This window comes from Mixophyes fleayi, chromosome 6, assembly GCF_038048845.1.
Source record: "Mixophyes fleayi isolate aMixFle1 chromosome 6, aMixFle1.hap1, whole genome shotgun sequence".
In the NCBI taxonomy this organism is placed as follows: Eukaryota; Metazoa; Chordata; class Amphibia; order Anura; family Limnodynastidae; genus Mixophyes; species Mixophyes fleayi.
In genome coordinates this window covers 76,394,265-76,418,099 of record NC_134407.1, presented here as the reverse complement: position 1 = coordinate 76,418,099, position 23,835 = coordinate 76,394,265, and the positions used below count along the sequence as shown (strand labels likewise).

The 23,835-nt window shown below is 40.1% G+C and overlaps 1 protein-coding gene across 1 annotated transcript in view; it reads right to left on the bottom strand.

Annotated features, from left to right (window-relative positions):
- Positions 1–23,835, bottom strand: part of NPLOC4 (NPL4 homolog, ubiquitin recognition factor) — a 62,744-nt gene that overhangs the window by 3,532 nt on the left and 35,377 nt on the right. The window contains exons 12-16 of the mRNA XM_075216876.1: positions 17,591–17,751; positions 9,322–9,393; positions 8,542–8,637; positions 8,038–8,154; positions 5,064–5,166 (exon numbers count right to left, since the gene is read on the bottom strand). Coding sequence (XP_075072977.1) covers positions 5,064–5,166; positions 8,038–8,154; positions 8,542–8,637; positions 9,322–9,393; positions 17,591–17,751 — 549 coding nt within the window. The remainder of the gene's footprint in view (positions 1–5,063; positions 5,167–8,037; positions 8,155–8,541; positions 8,638–9,321; positions 9,394–17,590; positions 17,752–23,835) is intronic.

The window sequence follows — 23,835 nt, the reverse complement described above, 5'->3', positions numbered from 1 at the left end:
AACAAATAAGATCAGAAGAGGTGTTCCCCAAATGGATTTTTACATATGTACAAGAATGCTTTTTTCTCTTTCTTCATGTTTGGAGGACAATTACCTTAGGGATGTCCCAAAGCTGCTCCAAGAGAGGACACGAGCATATATATATAGCTGTGCACAAGACTTTCTTTAAAAACCTAGCTTCTTTGGAGGTAAGCACATTAAAAACTGCAAAAGTTTGTGAAGGTATGGACAAAGGAGCAGGTGGTTGCCGTGACAGCTGCTCAGCGGAGGTTCCATGCCGCAAAGCGCTTGTCAATCTGGTAGAGTGGGCCCTAATATTTTCTGGAACCGGCATCCATGCACTGATATAAGCCTACTGAACCACAGTCTTAATCCATCTGGCAATGGTCTGCTTTATCGCCGGCCCACCCCTCATCTGTGCGAAGTAAAAGAACAAGATGAAGCTATGAATAAATCCAACAAATAAAGCGACTCTTCCCTTTCCAAGGACAGTCTGTCTGAGATTAGGTATGCCATACCGCCACTTCTACTGCTTTGAACGCAAAGCTATCAAATTCCATTTTACATACTGTCATGTGCAAGCTAATGTTTAGGCATAAATCTGCAAATATATGTTTGTGTATTACTTCCTAGAAATAGTGTGACCTGGTTCTCTTAGAAGCTGTTAGATCAATGGGTTTTGTGGATGTTAAACCACCCAGGGGGGCTGGTAGATAAGGATAGCACCTTATACCATTTATGGCAGGATGGCAAATGTGAATGCCTTTGAGGAGATCTCTTGCAAGACAATGAAATCTCACACATGTTTGGAAGGCCCCAGACAGGCCGACTGCAGAGACTGGGTTGTATGTTAATGACAGATTCAAGCTGAATAAGGGCACAGGAAAAGATCATATCATTTTCTCCAATATCATACATACCAGAGGCATGTGTGGTATGCAGATGCAGGGAAACTTAGGACCTGTTGTGTGAATGTAAAATCATGTTCGTAAACCATACTGTTGAAAAGTTAGGATGGTGTAAAGAAAACTTGACTTAGAGGTATTCAAACAGCAAAGTCATAAGACCCTAATTTGCATTCTCCCCTCCTGTTGGTTCTGACCTCACAGGGAAGGGGGCTGGGGGGCCCTGTAGCTTGACTTTAAAACTGTATTGAAAATGTAACTCTGGGTTCTTCTTCTGAGGGAGTTTACTTGAAGAGGTTCCATTTTTTCCTGCTCCTCCCGGCACCACAAACTTGATTCTAAGTGAGGTATCAATTCTGTGTTTTATCCTTTTTATTTTATAAGAAACAATTGCACTATATTTGTATGTCATTTTATTATCTTTTTATCTTAAGCATTGTGGATGTGTCTTCCATATTAAATTACACTTAATAAGTTCTAGTCTCTGTGTTCTTATGAATTCACGCGGCAGTTTGGTCCAGACGCTACCTAATTGAAACTGTGCAAACCTTGTGGTTTAAGTGAACTCTGATTAAAGTAAATTGTGTTGGATTAATGCTAGGGAGAACCGAAGGCTTCCTAAATAAGAGTGTCAGCTCTTATCCGAAAAAACCTTGGTGGTGGTAATTAGTATCGCAAAGCTAGTGTGTGGCATAGATAGGGAAGTATTTAATCATCTTAGACATACCAAGTGGTTGTTGTGTGGTTAACCCTGTGTCACATAAGCGTCACGCAGACTCAGGTGAGTGCTGTTCGTGACACATACCATCACTTTTAAATTTCCACTTCATCCACTGGAATAGGGATAATAATGTCCTGGTTCAGGTGAACCTTTGACACCACCTTTGGCTGGAATGATAGGTTGGATTGATGTTTTGGTAAAAGGTCTTCCACAACCTGTGGTACTTTTTGTGGAGAGTGGCTTTCTGGTTTTATTCATGGTGTCAAAGACCCTCTTAGACTTATCCTTGGTTTGGCTGGCTTTTAACGGTATGGCTGTTGATGATCCTAAAAGCCAAGTCTTGTGCAGAAAGAAAAGCCGATAATTTCTAAGAGGTAGCCTCCATGACAGGCCTTTCGTCATCTTGTCAGCGTTCCAGGATCTTCTCAGCCAATCCAACCCTACCAGAATTAAGGGAATACGGTTCCTTTTGGCCTTTTTCAGTAATGACGGTAAGGCTGCAAATAGAATTGGAATTGTGATAGATTTTGAAAGGTGGGTAATAGATGCATGTGCCATTGGAGGGAACTCCATTTTCCTCACTAGAAAGAGGATAAATAAACCAGAACCTTTGGGGAATCTGAAATTTTCTGTCAGGTTTAAGCCAGGCCTCCCTTAATAGTTCTCAATTTTGGAAAGGAAAGAATAAAAATTAATGGCTTATTTTTCCTCTTGAATAGAGAAATATCAGGAACTGTTACTATGGGTCCTAAATATTAAGGACAACACTAGGTTATCAACCTAGTGTCTACTAGAGGACTTTACCGCAAATCCTGCATGGTCCTAATATCAGAATGGCCCAAACGTTGCCATCCTTGTGAGGATAACTTGGATTCAGAGTCCAAAGAGGGCTGAATCTGGCTTGTACTGTGACATTTATGAGATTACTGAACTGAAGTAGATACTCTTAATCTCTCCTGCAAGAAAGACACTGGGGTAAGTCCTTGTATAGAGTTTTCCATGTTCCTACCCAACCTGGTTCCTCTGCCAGTGGCGTGGGCTCTGACAGTTCCTGGGCAGAAAATTAGCAGGTGGAATGGGAGTGGGGTTGTCACTTACCTCCTTAGGACGAGCAGCAAGCCTGATCAGCACCACTATGGATTTAGCCAGTGGCTTTGCCCAGACTGGCTCCACCATCTCAGCTGCATCAATGCCAGATGTGCGTTGACCACAGTCATCAGCCTCATAAGTTGCACATTGGGCATCTGGTTCCTGTTGTCTATTTCACAATTTTGCCTGGCATTTGAAACAAGTGTAAAACATTTCTGACTTTCCCCCATTCTTAGTTCTCGAACTGGTCTGCTTTTCAGACATGACTGGAGGGCGACAATAAGGCAGTTACTGTAGAGCACAGTCTAAATGGAGGTACAAAGTACTTCCCTGTTGCTTTGATAGGATTAGCACCTACTCTATGGGTACTTTAAAAAAAAATGTTTTGGTTGTTAAGGGGGGGGGGGGGGGGTATAGAAGGGTAGAAAATTCAGAACATTGACAAAATTTTAAATGGACTGCCTACTCCACCTAGAGCCCTCTATACCACAATGTAGCAGTGTCCACCAAAATAGAAAGAAAGAGTAAATAACATTTTCAAGCATTCAGGTACTGAGCTGAGCTCAACACCTTGCCAGGAACACTGCATGCTGTATTTCCAGTTTCAGTGGAAGTTAGTGCAGATATTGTTTTGAAAGCCAACTCTATTCTGAGTGCAATGTGCTACAATCAGTATGTTCAGACCATGGTCAAAACATAGCACATGCACAATACTTAAGTGATAATATGTAACCAAAGACTAACACTTTAGTCATCCTGCTAGTTGAAACAGCAACTGAAATATGCCACTCTCAAACTCCACATAAACGTGTGTATTAGTGCCAAGTCACGTCTGTCTATTCCTTTTCATCTGCAAGTTAACTATAGTTAAAGGATTCTAGATACTGACAGTCTACTTCCTACAAAGTCCTGATTTCGGCAAACCCAAAAATGTGGCCATTGGGTATCCTTTGTTGTGTTAATCGTCCTCATCACTGTCTGTCCTTTACACATGAACTCTTGTACAAACCTTCATTGCCAAAAACTGGGTTTTCTAAGGTCACTGTAAATTCATCCCTTCCATATAAAAGAGCAACAGACGGCACTAATGTTGTATTAATACAACATAGATAGCGATACAGCAATAGCACTGCTTTTTTTAAGGGTCTCCTTTCCTTGTTGGCATTTTCATTCTTGCGATAGAGCACCCAAAATGATTTTTTTTTTACTTCCATATAAAAAGTGGATTATTTTCCTGGAAAAACAACCAGAACAAAAAAAAAAAAAAAAAAAGGCTCAGACAGCAACAAGTAGTAAGTCAGTGATTCCACTTCAAACTCACAGTGACAGCACCAGCCATTCCCATGTGAATCCACCAGCATGTACTGAGAATTACTGGAGATTGCATGCCTATCACTCAGCTTCAGCCTATTGCACGGTCAGTTTAAAGAGGTGGCAAATTATCAGGGATTGGATAAACATATTTAGTATATAGAGAAACAAGTTTGCTATTTTTAACCTTTGTGTTGTTAAGTAATATACAGGTGTGGTTACCAACTAATTAAATACATACTGATGTGAGAGCTCCAGTTAAATCCCATTTCTGTAAATGTTTTCCTCATCTGTCACAATATCCATGTGAACATCTATTTATAGCACGGTGTGTGCTGAAGCCAGCTAGTAGTCCTTTATGCTCAGTACTTCATTCAGTTGCCAAAAATTCTGTGCTAACAATTGTCATTCCCTGTGAATCTAGCATCAATGTTCTCAAGTTACTAAAGAGTGTACCGTTCAACAAGTAATATGTACAATAAATACCCCATCAGCTCCCTGCTGCTGACAGAAAACATAGGTGACAAATATAAAAAAAAAAAAAGCATTTATTTGAATATTTTTTTTTTAAACAAACTTTGATTTTAGATGCAAAATCATTTATATTAATGTCTGTAGCCAGCTTCCACACTTGGTTGACAGTTATTGTAACTGGTAAGGAACTCTCTATTTTCACTAAAAAACAAAGGCAAGAGACAAGTGATCTCTAATTTCCATACGAAAAGTTACATAATATCTAGCGAAACTGCTTGAACTACATTCAACACATGACAAGCATACCTGATGCCCACGATGGCTAAAATCCACCCAGTCGGAAAGGAACACGCATTTTGTTTGCATGTTCCCTTTCATGCCATGCAGACTGAATAACATATTTCTTTACTTCTGATTACATTTTAGTGGTCTGGCTACAATGAATTATTGTTGTTGTGTTGTTCCATTACCACTTTGTGCTGTGATTGGTTTAGATAGAAAAGGGGTGAGGATAGCTCTTGTTTGTCAGTGATTTACAACATTTGGATAAAAAGAGCACTCACTGCACAGCTGTTCGATGGTAGCCCACTGCTCTGATTTCTTCCACGTTTGAGCAAGGTCTTCATTCCTGGTTCTCAAAGCCTCCAACAGCAAGCTAATACTGTCCTGTAAAAGGAGGAGTCACTTGTGTATTAATCATAAATTCTTATGAAGGAACATTAAAAGTATCTACTGAGCAGAGTAGGTTTAAATGACCAACATTACGACACTAAGGGGGTATTCAATTGTTTGGCTTGACGGCCGAAATACTTGCGCTGTAAAACTATTACCGTTAATACGGTAATTACTTGCTGAATTTCAGCTGCGAGCTGAAATTCAGCGAGTAAATTACCGTATGAACGTTTTTTAAGCGCAATTTTACCATATTAACGGTAATAGTTTTAGAGCGCAAGTTTTACGGCCGTCAAGCCGAACAATTGAATACCCCCCTAAGCCTTTAAACTAAGTAGTCTGTACAATGGATTAACTTTTACCACTTATGAAACTTAAAGGTGTGAGGTTCAGGAACCTTATAGGTCCTGATTACCAGGCAAGCAAGGACATCCCAGCTGCTTTGCACATGCTCTATGTGTATATATGAATTTCCTGCCAATGGGCAGCCAATAAAATGGGGACTGGTCTCCTGCCAGTTGCACAGCCTGCCAAATCAGTCACAGCAAGTGTTAAAGAGGGGCTCTGGCCCGGCAGAGACATCTGTGTATGATATCTGCTCTTGAGGAATGCTCACAACTGGCATGCTGACAAGCAACTGCACAAATGTGTTCCTGCTGGTTTAGGGGGTATAATGGCACAGGGGAAAAAAAAAGTTAATAAACACTGATGAGAGAAAAACACAACATTTAAATAATAACACTTCAATGTACACTTTGTCTAGTCTAAATGAAAGAAGGAGATGAGAGCTTCATTTAAATATTGTATATCACATATATTCAAATCATTATTTATTGCATTTCTTTCTCAGAAAGCCGATGTGTTAGAATAAGAGAATAGAAACAAAGTCTGAAGGGAAGGGGGGTGTTCCATTTTAATTTACCCTTTTTATACAGAGGAACCTCTTATGTTATTTCACCCAGTATGCACAGGAAATACTTCTCTGCACACTGCTGTCACTTTACCATTTAGGAATCTGGTTGGCTGATCTGTTTCCGAGAATTTTAAACTGTATCCTTGCACTTTTAAAAAGATCTATAGGTTCATGCATGTGTTACACAGCTGTGTACATCTTCGCTCCTCCTGTTCTAAATCATCACAATAGCCATTCCTTACTAAAACTTGTCAGCCAACAGCATGTTAAAATGCTTGCCACTGTATCGTGCACTAGAACCTGCCTTTGTGAAGGAATTGTACAATGCATTCTTTTTAAACCCAAAACATACAGGGGAAATACAGAAAGTCACACAATATGTCAGCTACAATTTCCAGGTGATATTTCCCATGGTTTAGAGATAATTGCATAATTGTGCCTTATAAACTCAAATATGCTAAAGGACTTCTGAGCCGAATGGGCAGAGCTGTTCATTTTTCCTGGGTACTAGATTGCTTCATAATTTACCTGCCTTCTCTAGGTTACATAGTTTATATCTATTTATGGTAATAGGAAAGTTACTGACAGAAAAAAAAAAAGGACATTACATAAAGAAAAATATATACATTTTTCTTTCATTAAGATTTGGCATATTATCCCTATTTTAAGAACTGTTAATTCATGGTGTATGACCCCCAAGAAGAGATTATAATGTCAATTATTCATTTTTTTCTGCTGCTTATGAAAACATTTAGAAGTTGTGTCTCTACAATTACAAATAATTAGTGACTCATAATTACCAATAGAGGGATATTAAAACAATGTGTGTTAACCCGTCTATGACAAATTTTGTAGCCCGAATGCATTAAAATACAAACAAGTCTCTTCTTAGGGCTACATCTTAAGAGCAAAACCAAGCAAGCACAATGTTTTCCCTGTTTCTGGCAACAACCAAAAAAAAGACCCATTTGTTCTGATAAGTTTAAATATAGGTCAACACAATGAAGTAGGACAGCAAGGTATATCTTTACATTTTATCCTTTGGACAGTTTCTGTAAAAGATTGTGATGACTTTTTGTACTAACTGACTTTTTAACATTTATTTTAAAATATTACTTTGTAGTTTGTAAGTACTTTATTAAAACTCTACATACAATGTAAAATAGTCTGTTTCTTACATTTTATAGTAACTTCCTCCATGCAGTACACTGTTCTTAGTATATGTTCCATAACTGGTAATGCCAGTTGATGTACAGCTTGCATTATTTATGTACTTCTGGAACAATTATTCAAGAGAGAACGCGAGAGGAGTTTGGACTGCTCTGTGAGCAGCAATGTAAAAGAGTGCATGTGAGTGTTGGATGCAGAGGTAGGAAGCTGGGTCAATTAGAAGAAGGGGTAGAGGAAAGAGTGTCAGAGAGGTTCTTCCAGATCTAAAACACCCCAATTCTCATGAATTGATTGACATTGGGGATTGCCAGAGAAGAACATATCCACTTGCAACTAGGGGGTATGAGTGCTCCAGTGTAGAAGTACTACATGTTTCCTACTTCAGCCATGTGTGCTCCGTTTCATAGGCAATTGTGGTTTTTGGTTTGGGTACATAATTAAATTGTACCCACTCAAAAATTTACGTATTATAGATCAGTTAATTGTTTATAAAAGGGTTATAAATCTTGAGAACATGGGCTCATTTATCTTACCCTTGTGCTACTCATTGATGTTAAAATCATTTTTTATCTTTGTGTTTGTTACATTACTTTGTTTATATAGTAAGTGAAAAGTGCCAATATTACCAGAGAAGCAGCTTTCATTTCTATATTATAAAGTACATGGTGACTGAAAAATTATTCTGCTCCTCTTTCCTGTTGCATCCCTCTTACACATAAGCATACCAAATGGTGCTCACATCAGGATGCTCTCCTGGAGGATTTAACAGTATGGGTGCTTACCTGAAGTGGCATCACATCGTTTGTGACCAAGAAGAGGAGTAAGTGGAAATCTGAGATGATCTCAAGGAAAATGGAGGATGGATTCTGGGAAAGGTACGTGGCCAAACTGTGGAAGTTCTGCGTGTCAAAAAAGACATATATTAGTCCGGTTGTAGTATACATACATGTAATCTATCCTTAGCATACAGTTGGAATATGTCTCTTCCAGAAGTAAAATGTATTAAAAGATAACTCTCCCCAAAAATAAAATGTTAGCTAAGGGTGGAATTTTCTCTCCTGCTCGGTAAGGGCTTTTTTCAAGATGCTTGCAGCAAGGTCCCATCCATCTGAATGAGAATAGCACAGGAGAGGGGTCTGAACAGAAGTGAGAATGATCCACTACAAGCATCGTAGGACCGGCTGAATCATTGGATCAGGAAATGCAGGCGAGTAAGACTTCTTTTCTCAAACTCATATTCAATGTTGGGTTTGGGTTTAGCCTTTAAATAGACATGCTGAACTTACCTGAGTCTCATCCAGATCGTCTCTGTTTTCAATGGGAAACAAGTTGGAGGAGGTGGAGAAAGTATACACCGGATCCTTTGGGAATGTGGTGGTGATCTACAGAAGAACCAGACATCGGTAATCAAAAGGAATTACAATATTTTTGAGTATAATAATTTGGCGACTGTTTCCCCTTTACGCTTACAGTATTTACCAAAGTTCTTAAAGACGTTAATAGCACAGCTATTTGGATAGATGCTAGAACCTACAAAAAAGTCTGTTGCCAATGTAGCCTTGAAGTTAAACAGTCATACAAAAGCTAATTGCAAGATAGAAAGGTTGCCTTATAACCATGAGTTAAATGATGTTAACAGACACTAAGAGTTATAATCTGTCAGTAAACAGTTCTGCTCAGCATTCTCTGGCTAGCAGTAGAGTCCTCACAAGAGGAATCCAGAGGCGTGAAATATGGCAGATTATGCTCTACAAAATATATTTTTGTTACAGTGAAATGTTGTATTTATAGCTGGTGATATATATATATATATATATATATATATATATATATATATATATATATATATATATATATATATATATATATATATATATATACACACACATACACACACACACACACCCCCCCTCCCCCCCACCAAATGGTATATAGTTGGTGAGAACATCATTTGTCCATTTGTCTCTTTACCAGCAATCTTCCTAGTTTCTTCCAAAAAATAAAAACTGCATTAGTGGCGACATATTACATATATTATTTACTAGATCCAATCGTGGAATACTCACATCAATGATCAAATACTCTACAGGTAGAGGACGTGCCAATTGGGTAATTTCATTGCCAAATTTGTCAATATCCTGTAATTGAGAAAGAATCAGCATGAGTCCCTACAGTTTAAACACCAAAATGGTTAGAGAATAAGCAGTTCATTATGTTGAACGGACTTACTGAATAATATGATGCTACATACAGACATATCTGCTGTAACCAACAGTAACCTGTCATAGTTGCTGAAAATTTCTAAACTTAGTAAAAAAGTGAAAGCTATAATCTAGTTTTGTTTGTATGAGCCACAATGCATTATGCATTCAGCATAATTTTATTAAACAATATTGTGTTACAGGCCAGAATTGTACTCACTATAGACACTTAGGCGTTAAAGCAGTGATAAGCAACCGGATACAATTCAGGGGCTACATGGGCGGCACTAACTTTAAGAAGGGCTGTACGTTACTCTTAGGGGGTTATTCAATTGTCCGTTCGAGCGCGGAAAAACTAATACCGTTAATACGGTAAAATTACCGTATTAACTGTTTTTCCGTGCAGGATTACCATTATTACGGTAATCCTGCGCGGACCGAGGGATTTTCGGCAATCCAGTGGACAATTGAATATGCCCCTTAATCTCAGTAATAAGTTAAAGCAATAGATTTAATTAAAGAAAGATAAACTTATCTGTAATAACATATCAGCAGACATTTTATACAAATGTTACATGCTATAAGAAATCTGAGACGACAATAAAGTAGGAAAGAGCTGGGGGCTGTAGGTGAAGCATGGAGTGCTGCATGTGTCTATCACCGTGTTAAAAGGTGTTTTAGACAGCTTTGAAAATTACAAATGCTGCTACTAATCAAAAGAATGTAGATCCAACTGCATCTGTCAAAAGCCATCGGTAAATGTATAAAATATTAGATTTCACCATTTACAATCTGCAGGTGTCAGTTTCCACTGCTTTATTCGGAAGGGTCTAGTTGTTGACCAAATACTTCTGTAGACAGCAATTCCAGCAGTAAAATCAGAAGATTAAAAAATTGATGCATAAATAAAAATTAAACTGTGGAGCAAAAGAATGTAAATCGAATGTTGTATTATTATCCAATTACATTTAATTGTACCCAATATGTTTAAAGATCACAATCTAAGGGTACTATATTAAAAACAAGTCCAATCCTTCTCTACACCTTTATATTCTTTGATCTTTCATGATGACAAGCATTTTCAGAGTGTTCTCCTACAAATTTTATCACTTAAGATTATTATTAATGAGGCAGCACTAGGCATATTTCCCAGCTAATGGTAAAGTTAGGAGGTATGTACCTCCTAACTTTACAATCACTTTTGTGATGAATGGGAGATTTGTAGGGAGTGTAAGAGACGGGCCTAGCACATCAGAAATATGATACAGCCCCCATGGGGTGTGTGATCACTCCTGCACTAACCAGTCAGCCAACAAAAGATTATTTTTTAATTGGTAAATGTGTCCAATATATCTCCCAATTCCAGTACATTCAGATACAATTACACCATATAAAAGGTCCTAGGGGATCCATAATAATAAATCTTTATTTTAGGTTTATAAAATTGCACTTATATCAGACAGTACTTAAGAACATTAAACAAAATTTACACTACCCTGTAATTAAATATTCAATATGGTTGAATAATCAGCTTACATATACTGCAAATATCTTAATAAAAATGGTAACAAGTTAAACAGCATGGGGTCTGGGTTACTAAAGGGTAAAGAGTAGGTATGCACTTCCATGCAGAATGAAGGAGTCGTGTGTGGGTGAGTCATAGCAGCAGAGCCATCCTCAGGGGGATACAGATGTAAGGGGTTCGGTCTGGCTAGGGGGCCTGGCATGACCTGTCTGCCCTACCCACTTTACTTTAAAAAAAAAAGAAATAAAAATTGTTGTTCGTGTCCTTGTGTCCAGTCTTTCAGCGTCTTGGAGCTGCCGTATCACATGAAGGAAGAATGGAGGCAGAGAAACACAAGGTAAATGAATTGGGGAGCGGTTTAATGTGTAGCACATTGTCTGGAGCTTTGACGGCATATGGGGAGGTATGATATGGGAGTGTGAAAGCTAAGGGATCCATTAACACACACAGATTTTTCCATAAAACTGAAGTGTATTAATGCTTAAAAAAGTTAAATCCAGTACAATTGAGCCTTCACCAAAATTCAACATATAAATGCTAAAAGTCTGAAGTAGTGTAAGAAAATATATAACAGGTAATACAATTAATGTTTGCCTGTGCTTAGGATGGGCTAGGTCGTACTGGTCAGCTTGGTAAATTTCATCTCTGACATACTTACTCTTGCAGATGGCAAGTATGTCAGGTTAAATATCACCAAACTAAACAGTAGAATTCAGAGAAAGATCAAGCACTCCACTCAGATACATGCATGGAAATGCAGATATTGAGTTCAGAAAAATATAACGCAAGTAAATATATACTAAATAATACTGCATACACTCCAAAAACATACTAGCAGGTTAGTGTGTGTGTATTAGGGAATTTAGACTGTAAGCTCCAGTGGGGCAGGGACTGATGTGAGTGAGTTCTCTGTACAGCACTGCGGAATCAGTGGTGCTATATAAATAAATGGTGGTGATGATGATGATACAATGATGCTCAAGTCAATGCTTTTTACATCAATTTTAAAACATCAGTGTAGCCCAACACTTGAATCAGTTCAATTTCCTTATTCCTTAGGTAGTCTTTGTAAATAAAAAAACAAAAAACAAACATACATTCTGCACAAGAAGAGCTACCTTTAAATATCATTATTTATATAAAGACCCTGTGAATACACTCAAAAAATATAGCAAGGCAAACTCGCTATTCACCTATTAACATTTTAAATAAAATAAAAATAGAGGAGAGAAAATAAATGGGGTTGAAGGGGGCTGCCTGTTCCATTTGTTCTGGGCCCCAAAATATCTGATGACAGCCATGCATAGCAGAGGGTTAGGTATTGTTAGGAGATATTCTAAAACAAGAGTACAGGATTTGACAGCAACCAATCAGTTTCTAGAGGTCATTTTTGTAGTTCAGATTAGAAAAAAAAAAAAGAAATGAAACTTCTGATTTGACTGCTTTGGCAATACAGCTGTGCACTGTGTCAGAACTATCACCTATTAAATGATGCTAGGCTTCAGCTTTACATTATAACTGTCAGATGGATCCTATCTGACCTATAATTCTTTAACCTACTGACTTAGTCAGCCCCTTTCATAAATGCTGAGGAGATGCTGGAGACCATTGTGCATCAGAAGTAGTTTAATTAAAAAGCCATGGTTCATGAGGTTACGTTTCAATACACAGAATGTGCGAATATGCAACATGAAAAAGGAGATGCCCAAGATGGAGAAGTACTGGCTGTCTGAAGGACAGCTAGAAAGATTATGTTGACACACAGCATGGATTCAAACAAAAGGCAAAAACTGCAGAAGGATGTACAGAAACCTCAAACAGATGTTAAAAAAAATAAATAAAGACTTTTACAGTAGGTGGTGGAAATACTAATCAAGAAAGTGGGAAATGTTGTCTGTTTGATGTATTGGGATAAGACGTTTTATATACATGTAATAACATGGTCAGTTTTACAAATCAGGTACCTATAGGCTCCCTTTCACAAATCCTCACCATACACTGACCATATCACACTCAGTAGATTTCCACATACTCTCTGCGGACACTTCATTTTGCAGTAGTTTTATATCCTCTACACCAAGATGATAAAAAAGGAAAGGTTGACCTCTACCAATATCTTAGCTATTTTTGTTCCCAACAAGGACATGCTTGAAGACATGTCACAGATGCCATTACTACATTTTGAGCTTACTAAGAAAGATGGCTCAGAAACAGCTTACATAGTAATTAGTACAGTTCGGGGGACAATCAAAGAGTAAGAAGTGTGAATAAAATGAATCAAGTTCTTTATTTGGAAGCGTAAACATCCCAGAGTCTATACTGAAGAATCCAATTAGAGTCCCATAGTAGATATACTATTTCATAGCATCCCAGTTTTCTCATCTTTAACCTCTAGGGACCAAGAGATGATACTGCTGTCCTGGAGTGTCTACCAGAATACAGCTTCACACATAGATCCCCTTCCTCCCATCTTTAACCTGTAATTAAATGCTTCTGGAAATCTGGAATAAAATAATCAATTTTGGCTGTCCAAAATTGATCTTCCTTCCTCTGATATAAAACAATCCTGATGTCCCTTCTACAATACCACCCTCAGTGATCAAAAGATGGTCAAACAAAGGGCAATTTAAAAGTTGGCAATCATTCCCCCCCCCCCAAAAAAAAAACAGTTTCTAAGCTGGTTAATGTTGACAATTAAACATTCTGATTAATTATTCTATATATAAAACTACACACTGGTTTACATACAATTTTTACATTGCCATGATCTTCAAAATTAGACAGTTTTGGAAAATGTTGTGGTGCGTGTGTGGTAAGCATCCAAAGTGGTAGCTGTGTGACCGAACTGTGTTGTGCAGAGCAGGTCACGTGACATGGAAGTCTGCTGCTCTCATTCAGTCTTATTCTATGCTTTATAAAAATCCAGAGAAACAAAAAGAGAAGATATTAAGAACTAGAACTCTGACAAACCAATGAAAAATAACATGGAACCTATGTATAAAACCTAACTTTTATTAGTAACTATAAAACCAGCGAGATATATATAAAAATATACTGTATAAAAACAAATGTGTGCATTAAAATCAACTGGATGCACCAATAGCCATATATACAATGTAATCAGGGGAATATTCTTCTATGAAAGAATGTATATAATATGCTATTATCAAAAGGATTCCTCCTAAAAAATTTCCTCCAAAGTAATCAATCCATTAACCACATCTAGTGGGAGCAAAAAAACAGTGGGCTGATATATGAGGATAGCTGCAATTTCCTCTCTGACGTTCTGTTACACAGAATAAACTCTGTAAATATATGGGAGGTGTTTTGCTAATTACATATCATTAGCTCCAACTAACTTTAGTTTTAAACGAGCAAAATATCAATATAAGAAACCCCTTAAAAATTCGTAAGGCAGTAGGAGCATCCAGCGAGACGCCGACGAGCGTTTCGCTGTGTATGCTTAATCGTGGCACGAAGAGGAGGAAGAGGCTGACCTTCCCCGAAGAGATTGTCTCCTACCTCCAGAAAATCTAGATCTGGCCGTCTGAACTCTGCCAGACACACCCCCATGAAATGGCTGTCTCAACCATAGAGTTCTTCTGGCTGCTACAGCTGTAGCCGAAATAGAAGAAGATATAGATGCCGAATTCTAAGTTGCTTCATACACATAACCTGCCGCTTCCTTCAGGTACATAACCAAAGGAAGCAGCTCTGAATCCTGCAAAGCGGATGCCAACTGCCCAGCCCATGCTTCTATCGCCCTGGCAACCCAAGCCATTGAAAACGCGGGTCTGAAGTTTGTACCAGCAGCTGTAAAGACTAACTTCAAACAAAAGGTTCCAATTTACGGTCAGTCGGATCCTGCAAAGAAGCATCCCAAGGTCTGACGTACTGCCTATAGCAGATCGTCCATACCTTGGTACCTAGAACCCTCCTCTGATTCTACCAGTGAAGGATCAGTGTCCTCTAGCAATTCGCCTTCTTCCTCAGAGGATCCCTCCGAGTCAAACAAAGATAACAGCGGGTTTGCTGATCTATGGCTTTTATTTTTAGGTAAATATCTAGGATTTTCCAGCAAATGGTTAAACCGATCCAAACCTTTAACCACTGCAGATCAGCCAGAGTCCCCAAAGGGGGTGATACCCGAGATGCCAGGGAAGGAGATTGTCCTACTGCCGAGGGCAAAGAATCTATCATCTCTATAGAACCGCCTGAACTAATGGAGGATTCCTTTCCAGAGGTAGAGGGTAACACCGCAGCTACCGCTGGAATCTCAGATGGCTTAGATAATAACTTAACCAGGGTACCAACCCCCTGGTGTCAAAGCAGCCACCCACTCAGGAGGATCTGCAACCTGAATGTAACTGTCCTTAGACTGCACCACAACAGGCGCCGCAGCGCAATCAGCACAAAGCACCCCTGGGTCCAGATGTTCAGCTAATTTACCATTACATTTGGAAAAGGCAAAATACTTGGCACGTGTTCCTTTACTTTTCTCAGCCATTTTAAGCAAAAATAAAGTCACACACAAGAAAAGAATAGGCACATACACACAAGATATTACACAGAAAATACTAACTAATCTATGAACAGGTCAAAAGATAGTATTTCTGTCAAAAGAGAGAGCTATAATCTCTTATAAAATGAAGCTCTACCCATATATGTGCCCACAATGTCTATACGTCCCTATCTAGTAATATAGAGTATAAATGGTACTTAGCAGAGAGAAGCCTGTCCAGCAGCTGCAATCCCTCTAGAATGGCTGCTGTCTCCTTTCTATTTCCTCAATATTTTGTCGCCAAAGGAATCCTTTATCTGCTTCTTCCGCAGGGAGGGGGGGGGGGGGGGTTCTGTACACAACTCCCCTTTTGCTCTGTCTCTCTGCCTCTTTGCAGTATGTCAGCGATTTTTACTTCTTTGCTAAGTAAAATCGCCTGGCATCTGCCCCTTCTGAAGCGCTGTACACAGCACGGCCATACCACCAAGTCCCCCCTCCTCCTTCACAGAGGAGGGGACTTGGTATGCTCCAGCTCGTTTACCACATGGCCCCCGGGGACAGCAGGCGTCCTGGCGCACTCTGCCCCTGGCAGCGCCGGACCCTGCAGCAGTGTGACAGCGTTCTGAACAGACTGCTTGTCACACTGTGAGAAGTCTTACAGTTTAGTGCTGACAGCTGCTTCTCAAACAAGTGTGCTCTGTATCACAGAGCACACCCGTCTATAGGCTAGTAAAACATAGAAAAACATTTAAAATAAAATCAAAACACCTAACCGCAGTGATGCAGCAGCTCTTTATCTTCAGCCCAACTCCGTGGGCACCTACATCAAACTGAGTTACTAGGGGGTTGGCAGTGGGAGGGGCCTGTCGGCAGCTTGAAATTTAACTTTTTTAGGTGCCAAATTCCTCCCTACCCTATTCCCCCGATTACATAGAATATATGACTATTGGTGCATACAGTTGATTTTGCACCCCATACGGAAACTAATGACAGGTTTTTACCTGCTTAATACTACAATATTCGGTTGTTGTTGTCAAATCATTGGTGCGATAGAAGGAAAGAAAAATAATCCTATTTCTTTTTCTACTATATATGGATCAAAAATCCAGGGAAGTCAGATTGGGAGCAGCTGGCTTCGACCACAGGGGAAGGCCACCTGTTGCCCACCACTATATTATAACCTTATAAATCAATTACTAGCTATAGATATATCACTAGGCTCTTGGACATGCCCTCTGTGCCTCCCTTCTCCCGGTAATTATTCCCATTGGAATAGATTAGTATCTAATCTCTTTAATGCTTCTAGTTGTACTATTGGAAGAGTCCGACTGCTCCACTGATCACCATTTGTAAAGGAAATGCTAGGAATGAAACACATAACAGGGCAGTAACACCAGCTATTCCACAGAACTTACCTGGATGCACTTGATGCTCCAAATTTGGTACTAGAAATCACACTCCTGTTCCACTTATCTAACCTCTAATTTTCACCTTCAGTAGCTCTCATACGATTTTCATTTATCTGTGATGAATCTGGATGTCCTGCAAACCCACAGGCTTGGTGCACACTCAACTCAATCTTGATAACTGATCACCTTATATAGAGTTAAGCTGAATAATACAGAATGACGTCTTAGATCTACATATTTATCTGTATATTTAAATATGCATTTATGTTACACAAATACTTCTGGACATACACATTTGCTCATATGTCCAGTTATGGTGTAATAATGTCAAGATTACCAACATTAACACTGATCCTGAAGGTTTATGCTTTCATTTTGTTTCTTCTATTACTTCTATGCCACAACTTATTGGCACAAGTTGCCATTGAATCATCAGCCCTATTCTCTTCTATATCCCTGCCCTATCCCCTCACGATATTGAACAATCAATAATGTTCTGGCTACAAAATATTAAATATGAACATTATAACAGTCCCACTTTGGAAAGTAATGGTAAGCCTGAACAGGTCAGGTCCTTTAACCACTTATTATTATGACCTTTTATTTATAAAGAGCTGACATACTATGCAGCGCTGTACACTGAGGAGATCAGGACAAAAGAAAAGTACAACTAATCCAGCTATTAAAGGTTGCACTGACCTTATAAAAGACATCAGGAATATATTGCTCACTGCTTGACTCTTTGGCATAGCCTAGTTCTGGCGCATCTTTACAGGGCAAGAGGCACTCGTCTCGTACAAGCGCCATACACTGATTGGACACTTGGTAACCTTCAAAGTGCACCTGGTTATCCGGTCCTCCTAAAACAAAAAAACAGACAAGGTCTGAATAGAAACACAAGACATATTGGATAGGGAAAGTAACAAGGCTTTACAGGTGCTGTCTCTCAGTCTCCACTATGTACTGTACTATGTTATATTATCCATGGCCTTTTGCACATCAACATTAATTCCCAAGTAAACTCACAGAAGGAAATTAAACAGTAATAACATGTTAAAATGTGTATTAGTCAAAACTAGGATACGAATGATTGGGACCTGATATGTCAGGGAGAGCCACACTGCCAGTACATATAAAACAAATGTCACAGGTCTCCTAGTGATAGATAAATGGTGATTGCATTCGAAACTGGCTTGTCCTGCTAAATTGGTCAGCACTGTGGCACAGCGGTTAGCATTGCTGCCTCACAGCGCTGGGTTTGATTCCAACTAATGCCCTCTGTATCTGTATGTTCTCCACTGTCTCCGCTGGTTTCCTCCAGGGTCCCGGTTTTCTACCACAGTACTAAGACTTACCGGTCCATAAAAAAATTATAAGGATGGCATACAATTATCATTTTGTTTGTAATATTACAGAGGAACAAATAATTTAATAAGTCATTTTTATATTTAATATGTGTTCTTGCTCGAGTGAGAGTTAATGTGTGGGTTCAAAGATTGTGAATTAAATAGGTTAGGCAAGTATACAGTTTAGAATACATTACATTCTTCATGACTGTCCAAGTAAATGCAACAACATAAGAGCAGCATGGCTCTCCTGACTACATCCTATAAGTTATTGAGTATCAGCGCTAATGCGGTCCTAACAAAATATAAATTCTAAATACGGAACAACTGATCCCCTTCCTACTCTTCCCTTACAAACCACCCTCCTTACTCTTCCCTTTCATCCCTCTGGGGGTGTCTTATCATTAAAATTTTGATTATTTTCAGATTTGTTTTGCTTAATGTTGTCAACTTATGGTAGAAGTTTTATTGTGTTTTACCGTTTTGGTTGTGATAATTGGGAAAAATTGCTTAATTGATATGCTATTGTTAACTTGTATTGACTGACCTCTTCCCATACTTTCTTTTTATCAAAATGCCCATCGGATGTCGAAGTGTATGAAGCACACGGAGATGCTATATAAGCTACTCCATAGACTTTATATGACCCTGGATAGACTGCATAAGATATGGCCTGCCCAGACCAGGGCTTGTTGGCGTGAGTGTGGGGAGCTAGGCGACATCTTTCATGTCTTCTGGAGTTGCCCCATGGTCCATGTTCTCTGGGCGCAGGTGTATACCTTAATAATCAAAGGTCACTCAAAATCCAATTCCTAATACTCTGGAAGTGGCACTTTTACACTTTTTTCCTCCACAAGTTTTACTAGGAGAACAGTAGGTCATAGGTCACATTTTCATAGCTACCCGAGTGGTGATAGTCAAAGCGTGGAAATCTACTACCTTGCCTTCCATAGCCAAGATAATTTCTGAGGTTCAGTTAAGCTGTGATATGGAACAATGGGAGTGCCTTACACCTCTTCTGCCTCCTCTCCCTAAATCAAATGCTTTGGCTGGAATCAATGAGTCTCCAAAACGCTGGTATGGCCAGATTCTTTGAGTTCCCCTTTAAATCTGTCGCAGTAATATCTAGAGATCGCTCCCCATGCAGTAACCTGAATGAGCCGCAATTTGTTAGGATGTTTAAATGTGTACTTTTTGATTGTATTGATATGTTCTACCTGCCTTTCTCCTTCCCTTCCCTCTCCTATCCCCTCATCCCTTGTATTTTATTGTGTATTTTCTTTGTGCCCTGTAATTAAAAGCTTTAACAAAAATCATTATAGAAAAAAAAAAAAATAAAGTTTGAAAATAATATCACCCTAATCCAGTGTTGGCTAACCTGTGACACTCCAGATGTTGTGAAACTTCAAGTCCCAGCATGCTTTGCCAATATATAGCAGCTTATTCCTGGAAGGGTATGCTGGGACTTGTAGTTTCACAACACCTGGAGTGTCACAGGTTAGCCAACACTGCCCTAATCTAACCAATTTGTTTTTCCAACGAAAGTTCGGGCCACTGAAGTCAGCACCTATACAGGCAACTATAGGTTTAATGGTTTCACGACTGAGCTATTTATTCAGCTATGATGAGAAGGTCTGTATCATTCAATGAAGTATGAAAGAAAAGGATTTAACAGTAAGCAGCATTGTGAGACAGTAGGATGCCTCACAAGGTGTCAAATCAAAATATGGGTGGGTCAAGGGGTAGAACTTGCTGAGTCATTTGTAACCACTCCCTTAGAAAGCTGGTCTAAGCACATAACAAAGCAAGCTGGGTATAAATTGGGAGAATATACGAGTAATGCAAATGCCTCAGTTTGCAAACAATTATGTTATAGTGAATTATTTGAGCATGTGAAGTTACAATACAGTGAATGTAAACCTGAAGTCAATTAGCTAGTGCCAAAAGAACCAAGCAGACACAATGGGTAAAGAATATCTACTACTACTTGTTCTGGTCAGCATTTAAACTTATGAAATCTAAAATGCTGATCAAATAACGTAGAAAGAATGATGCAGCGAGTGGACATAGATATAAAGGCACTGCGGAATAATTTAATTTGTATGGAAAATCTAAGGCTAGGTACACACTGGCCCGATGATTGCACGCAAAACCTCCAATCAGCCGACATCCGATCGTTTGTACACACTCGCACGATATCTGAACAGTCACACAATGATCTAAAGTCATCCCAAAGTACCGATCATCGTTTCATTTGGTTGGTCGTACTGTTTAATATTTTCCTGCCAATCACCAACCGATCATGTAGTGTGTATGCACTCATGCTCACGATCTCCATAGAGTTTACAGAGTCGGGTGAATAAATGTGGAGACTGCTGTAGAAGTAATAATTAATTTGTTTGACATGAAACATTCTGTCTCAAAACGGAGTCACAGAAGTCACAGAAGCTAATGAAATTCGTTAGGACATGTAGATAGCTATAACAAGGCAATTTTTAATCAGTGTGACAATGGGACATGAATGAATATTGTGCTGTCATTCTCTGAAGATTAGAGGACCAGATGAAGAGCACAGATCTGAAGGTAAATCGTGTCAGTGTGTATGCTTGAATAATCACAGACTGATCAGACTTTTACTCGTAGGTACAATTGTTTGAGATAACACGTCTGTCGGAAAATTCTACAGTGTGTACCTAGCCAAAGTGGTTGAGGAACCTGGGCCCGTCTCTGGAGGACACTAAGCTGTAAGGTGTGCTGCAGATAGTGTGGAGGAGGAGTCTAATCTCTAACTCTGAGGCTGGCCTCACATAAGCGGATCCTGCCACTGCCCTGAAAATACAGGGACAGGATTGTTCAGTTTTTCCACACACATTGTGGCCAAATCAGATGAGATCTGCTCTTCATCTCTCAGGTGTCTAACCAGCTCATTTCCAGCTTAATTTTTGATATTGCAGTCATCTGTCTAGCACATTTTCTGCTATCCCAATGTAAATCGTATTTATGTAAATAGAACCACTGTCTGGCATCATGGTTGTTTTAGGGCCACATAAACTGAAGTATTGGGCCAACTGCAGTAAAAGCTGTACCACCATGGCTCAGTGTCATCCAATAAGAGGATTTATGTACTTACGTTAAATCCGTTTCTCCGATTCCGTCTGGGGGACACTGCTTAACATGGGTTGTGGAGGGGAGCTCGGGAGTTGGCACCTAGCTAGTTAACTTTAGCACTGTTGACAGACCCCTCCCCTCTACAATCCCCCTGCCTCCTCCTGTCAGTTAATTAAAAAGCCCCAAGGAGAAAAGGCCAATCAACCAAAAGCACACAAAAGAAAAGCAGAAGGGAGGGATCGCAGTGTCCCCCAGACGGAATCAGAGACTGAAAAGCTTCCAGATGGAGGGACTACTCCCCTGGCATCATCGCATTGCGACTGAAATAAATCGGCCTCCCAGTTCTTTATTTCTGAAATGCACACAGCCGAGATTGCTGGAACACACTGTTCCGCCGAAGCGAATATCTGAGCCGATAACCGCATTGCCGTTGCTCTTCTCGTTCCTCCTTGTCTGTTGACCTATGTCACAGCCATGGCATGACGGATTTAACTCTGAGATGACCCTGGAGAAAGGTCAAAAGGATTGCCTTCAACTCTAATAAGTTGATGGATAGAGAGGACTCCTGGACTGACCCTGGAGCCGGAGATGAAGGGATACCGCCCCAACCCTTCAGGCTGGTGTCTGTGACTTTCTCGCATCCGGAGACAGAGAAACTTCTGGAGCTCCAAATGTAGGTGGGATCCCGACCCTCCTGTGAAGAGGTCCCACTACAAGCACCGAAGGGGACCATTTCGAAGGAGACCAACATCTTCCCTTGGAGACGTATGCACAAGTGTATTGAAGGACTGGGAGAGGACAAGACCTGCGATGTTATCCTCTGAACCGATCTGATCTCTTCTGGCAGAAACATTTTCTGCTGTTTGGTGTCCATGCCGAGTCCCAGGAAGGTCCTGCGTTGGCGCGGAATCACCTGGGATTTCCTTGAGTGTATTAAACACCCATGGCTCTTGAGGAAAGCTATGTGAAGGACATGTGCTGTTGCAAGCAAATCTCGGAGGCGAATCTTATGAGAAGATCGTCTAAGTAAGGCACGCCCTGAACTCCCCTTGAATGAATGAAGACAAGCTGCCATTACCGACATTCTCGTTCCTCCTTGTGGAAAGACTGATGACCGTTCCAGACAGGAGCGTGGAGGTATGCATTCTTTATGTCTATGGAGGCCAAACTGATTCCTTTCCAATCCGTTTATTACTGACCTCAGGGACTCCATCCGAATTTTACCCACTTTTAAGTGGATATTTAGGTTCTTTATATTTAAGATGGGTCGAAAGAAACCGTACGGCTTCTTGACAAGAAAAAGGGTTTGAATAAAGCTTTTCCCTTTCTGGATTACTGGGACCCTGCAAATAACTCATGCTGAAAGAAGAGAGGCGATCCAATCTTGTATTACCCACCCTACTTTGTGGAACTCGAGCTAGCAGGGTTACAAAGAGACCATGCGGAACAGGACCCAAGAGATCTATCCTGTATCTCCTAGTTATACTGCACCGAAGCCAGGGACCCTGAGAAGACGCTGTACACTGTTCTAGAAAAGAGACAGGCACCCCCACCCCCCCCTCTCGCTACCTCCTGGTGGGCAGAATGGCAGTCAGGGTGCAGGCTTCTCCTGAACCTTGGAGGCCTGACATGAAGCTGAGAAAGAGGGTCTACTTCTGATTGAGAAGCTTCTAGAATTTGAGTTGTCTGACGCAGGATGACTGGCCCCTAGGAAGGAGGTCCCCTGAAAGGACTGCCTAAAGGAGCTGAAAAAGCGGGAGGCGGGCTCTACCCACATTCACTGGCAAAAAGGTGTTCTCCTGGCACCAGTTTACTGAGAAATCAAACCCTGTAATTCCGGCCCGAACCAACCTGACGCAGAAAAAGGAATGGTTTCTAGGGATTTCTTAGATTCCGAATCAGGCTTCCAGGATCTCAGCCATAAGATTCGTTTTGCTGAAATTTTCGAAGCCTGAATAGAGGAAGACATAGACGCTGTACTCTGAGCTGCCTCTTTCAAAATGTAAAGGCCGGGGAAGCAATTATGAGTTCTGCAAGGCCTCAGCCAGCTGCTCTGCCCATGCTTCCATGGCTCTAGTGACCCCAGCCAAAGCAAATGTGGGTCTAAAGGAAGAACCCGCTGTTACAATATAGATTTTTTCTGAGCTTCAATTCTGCGGTTAGTCTGTTCTGCAGTGTTGCAGTGTGCAGGACCGGCAAGGTAGCATGGGGGGCTATACGGGCTACAGGAGTATCAACCCTAGGGATTCCTTCCCCGTGAGCCAGATCCTCTTCCTGTAATGGATATAAGGAAGAGAATCTTCTGAAATAGAAACCTTTAAATCAAGTTTTTTCTATATTCCCTCAGCAACATTGTGCAATTCCACCAACGGAGGAAAACGAATAACCTTTCTTCTGGCCTTCTTAACGAGACTTGTTTCTAGGACTAGGATCCTCTGACTCTGGGACGTCCAAGGCCTGCTTTACCGTTAATAGCAATCATCAATGGCC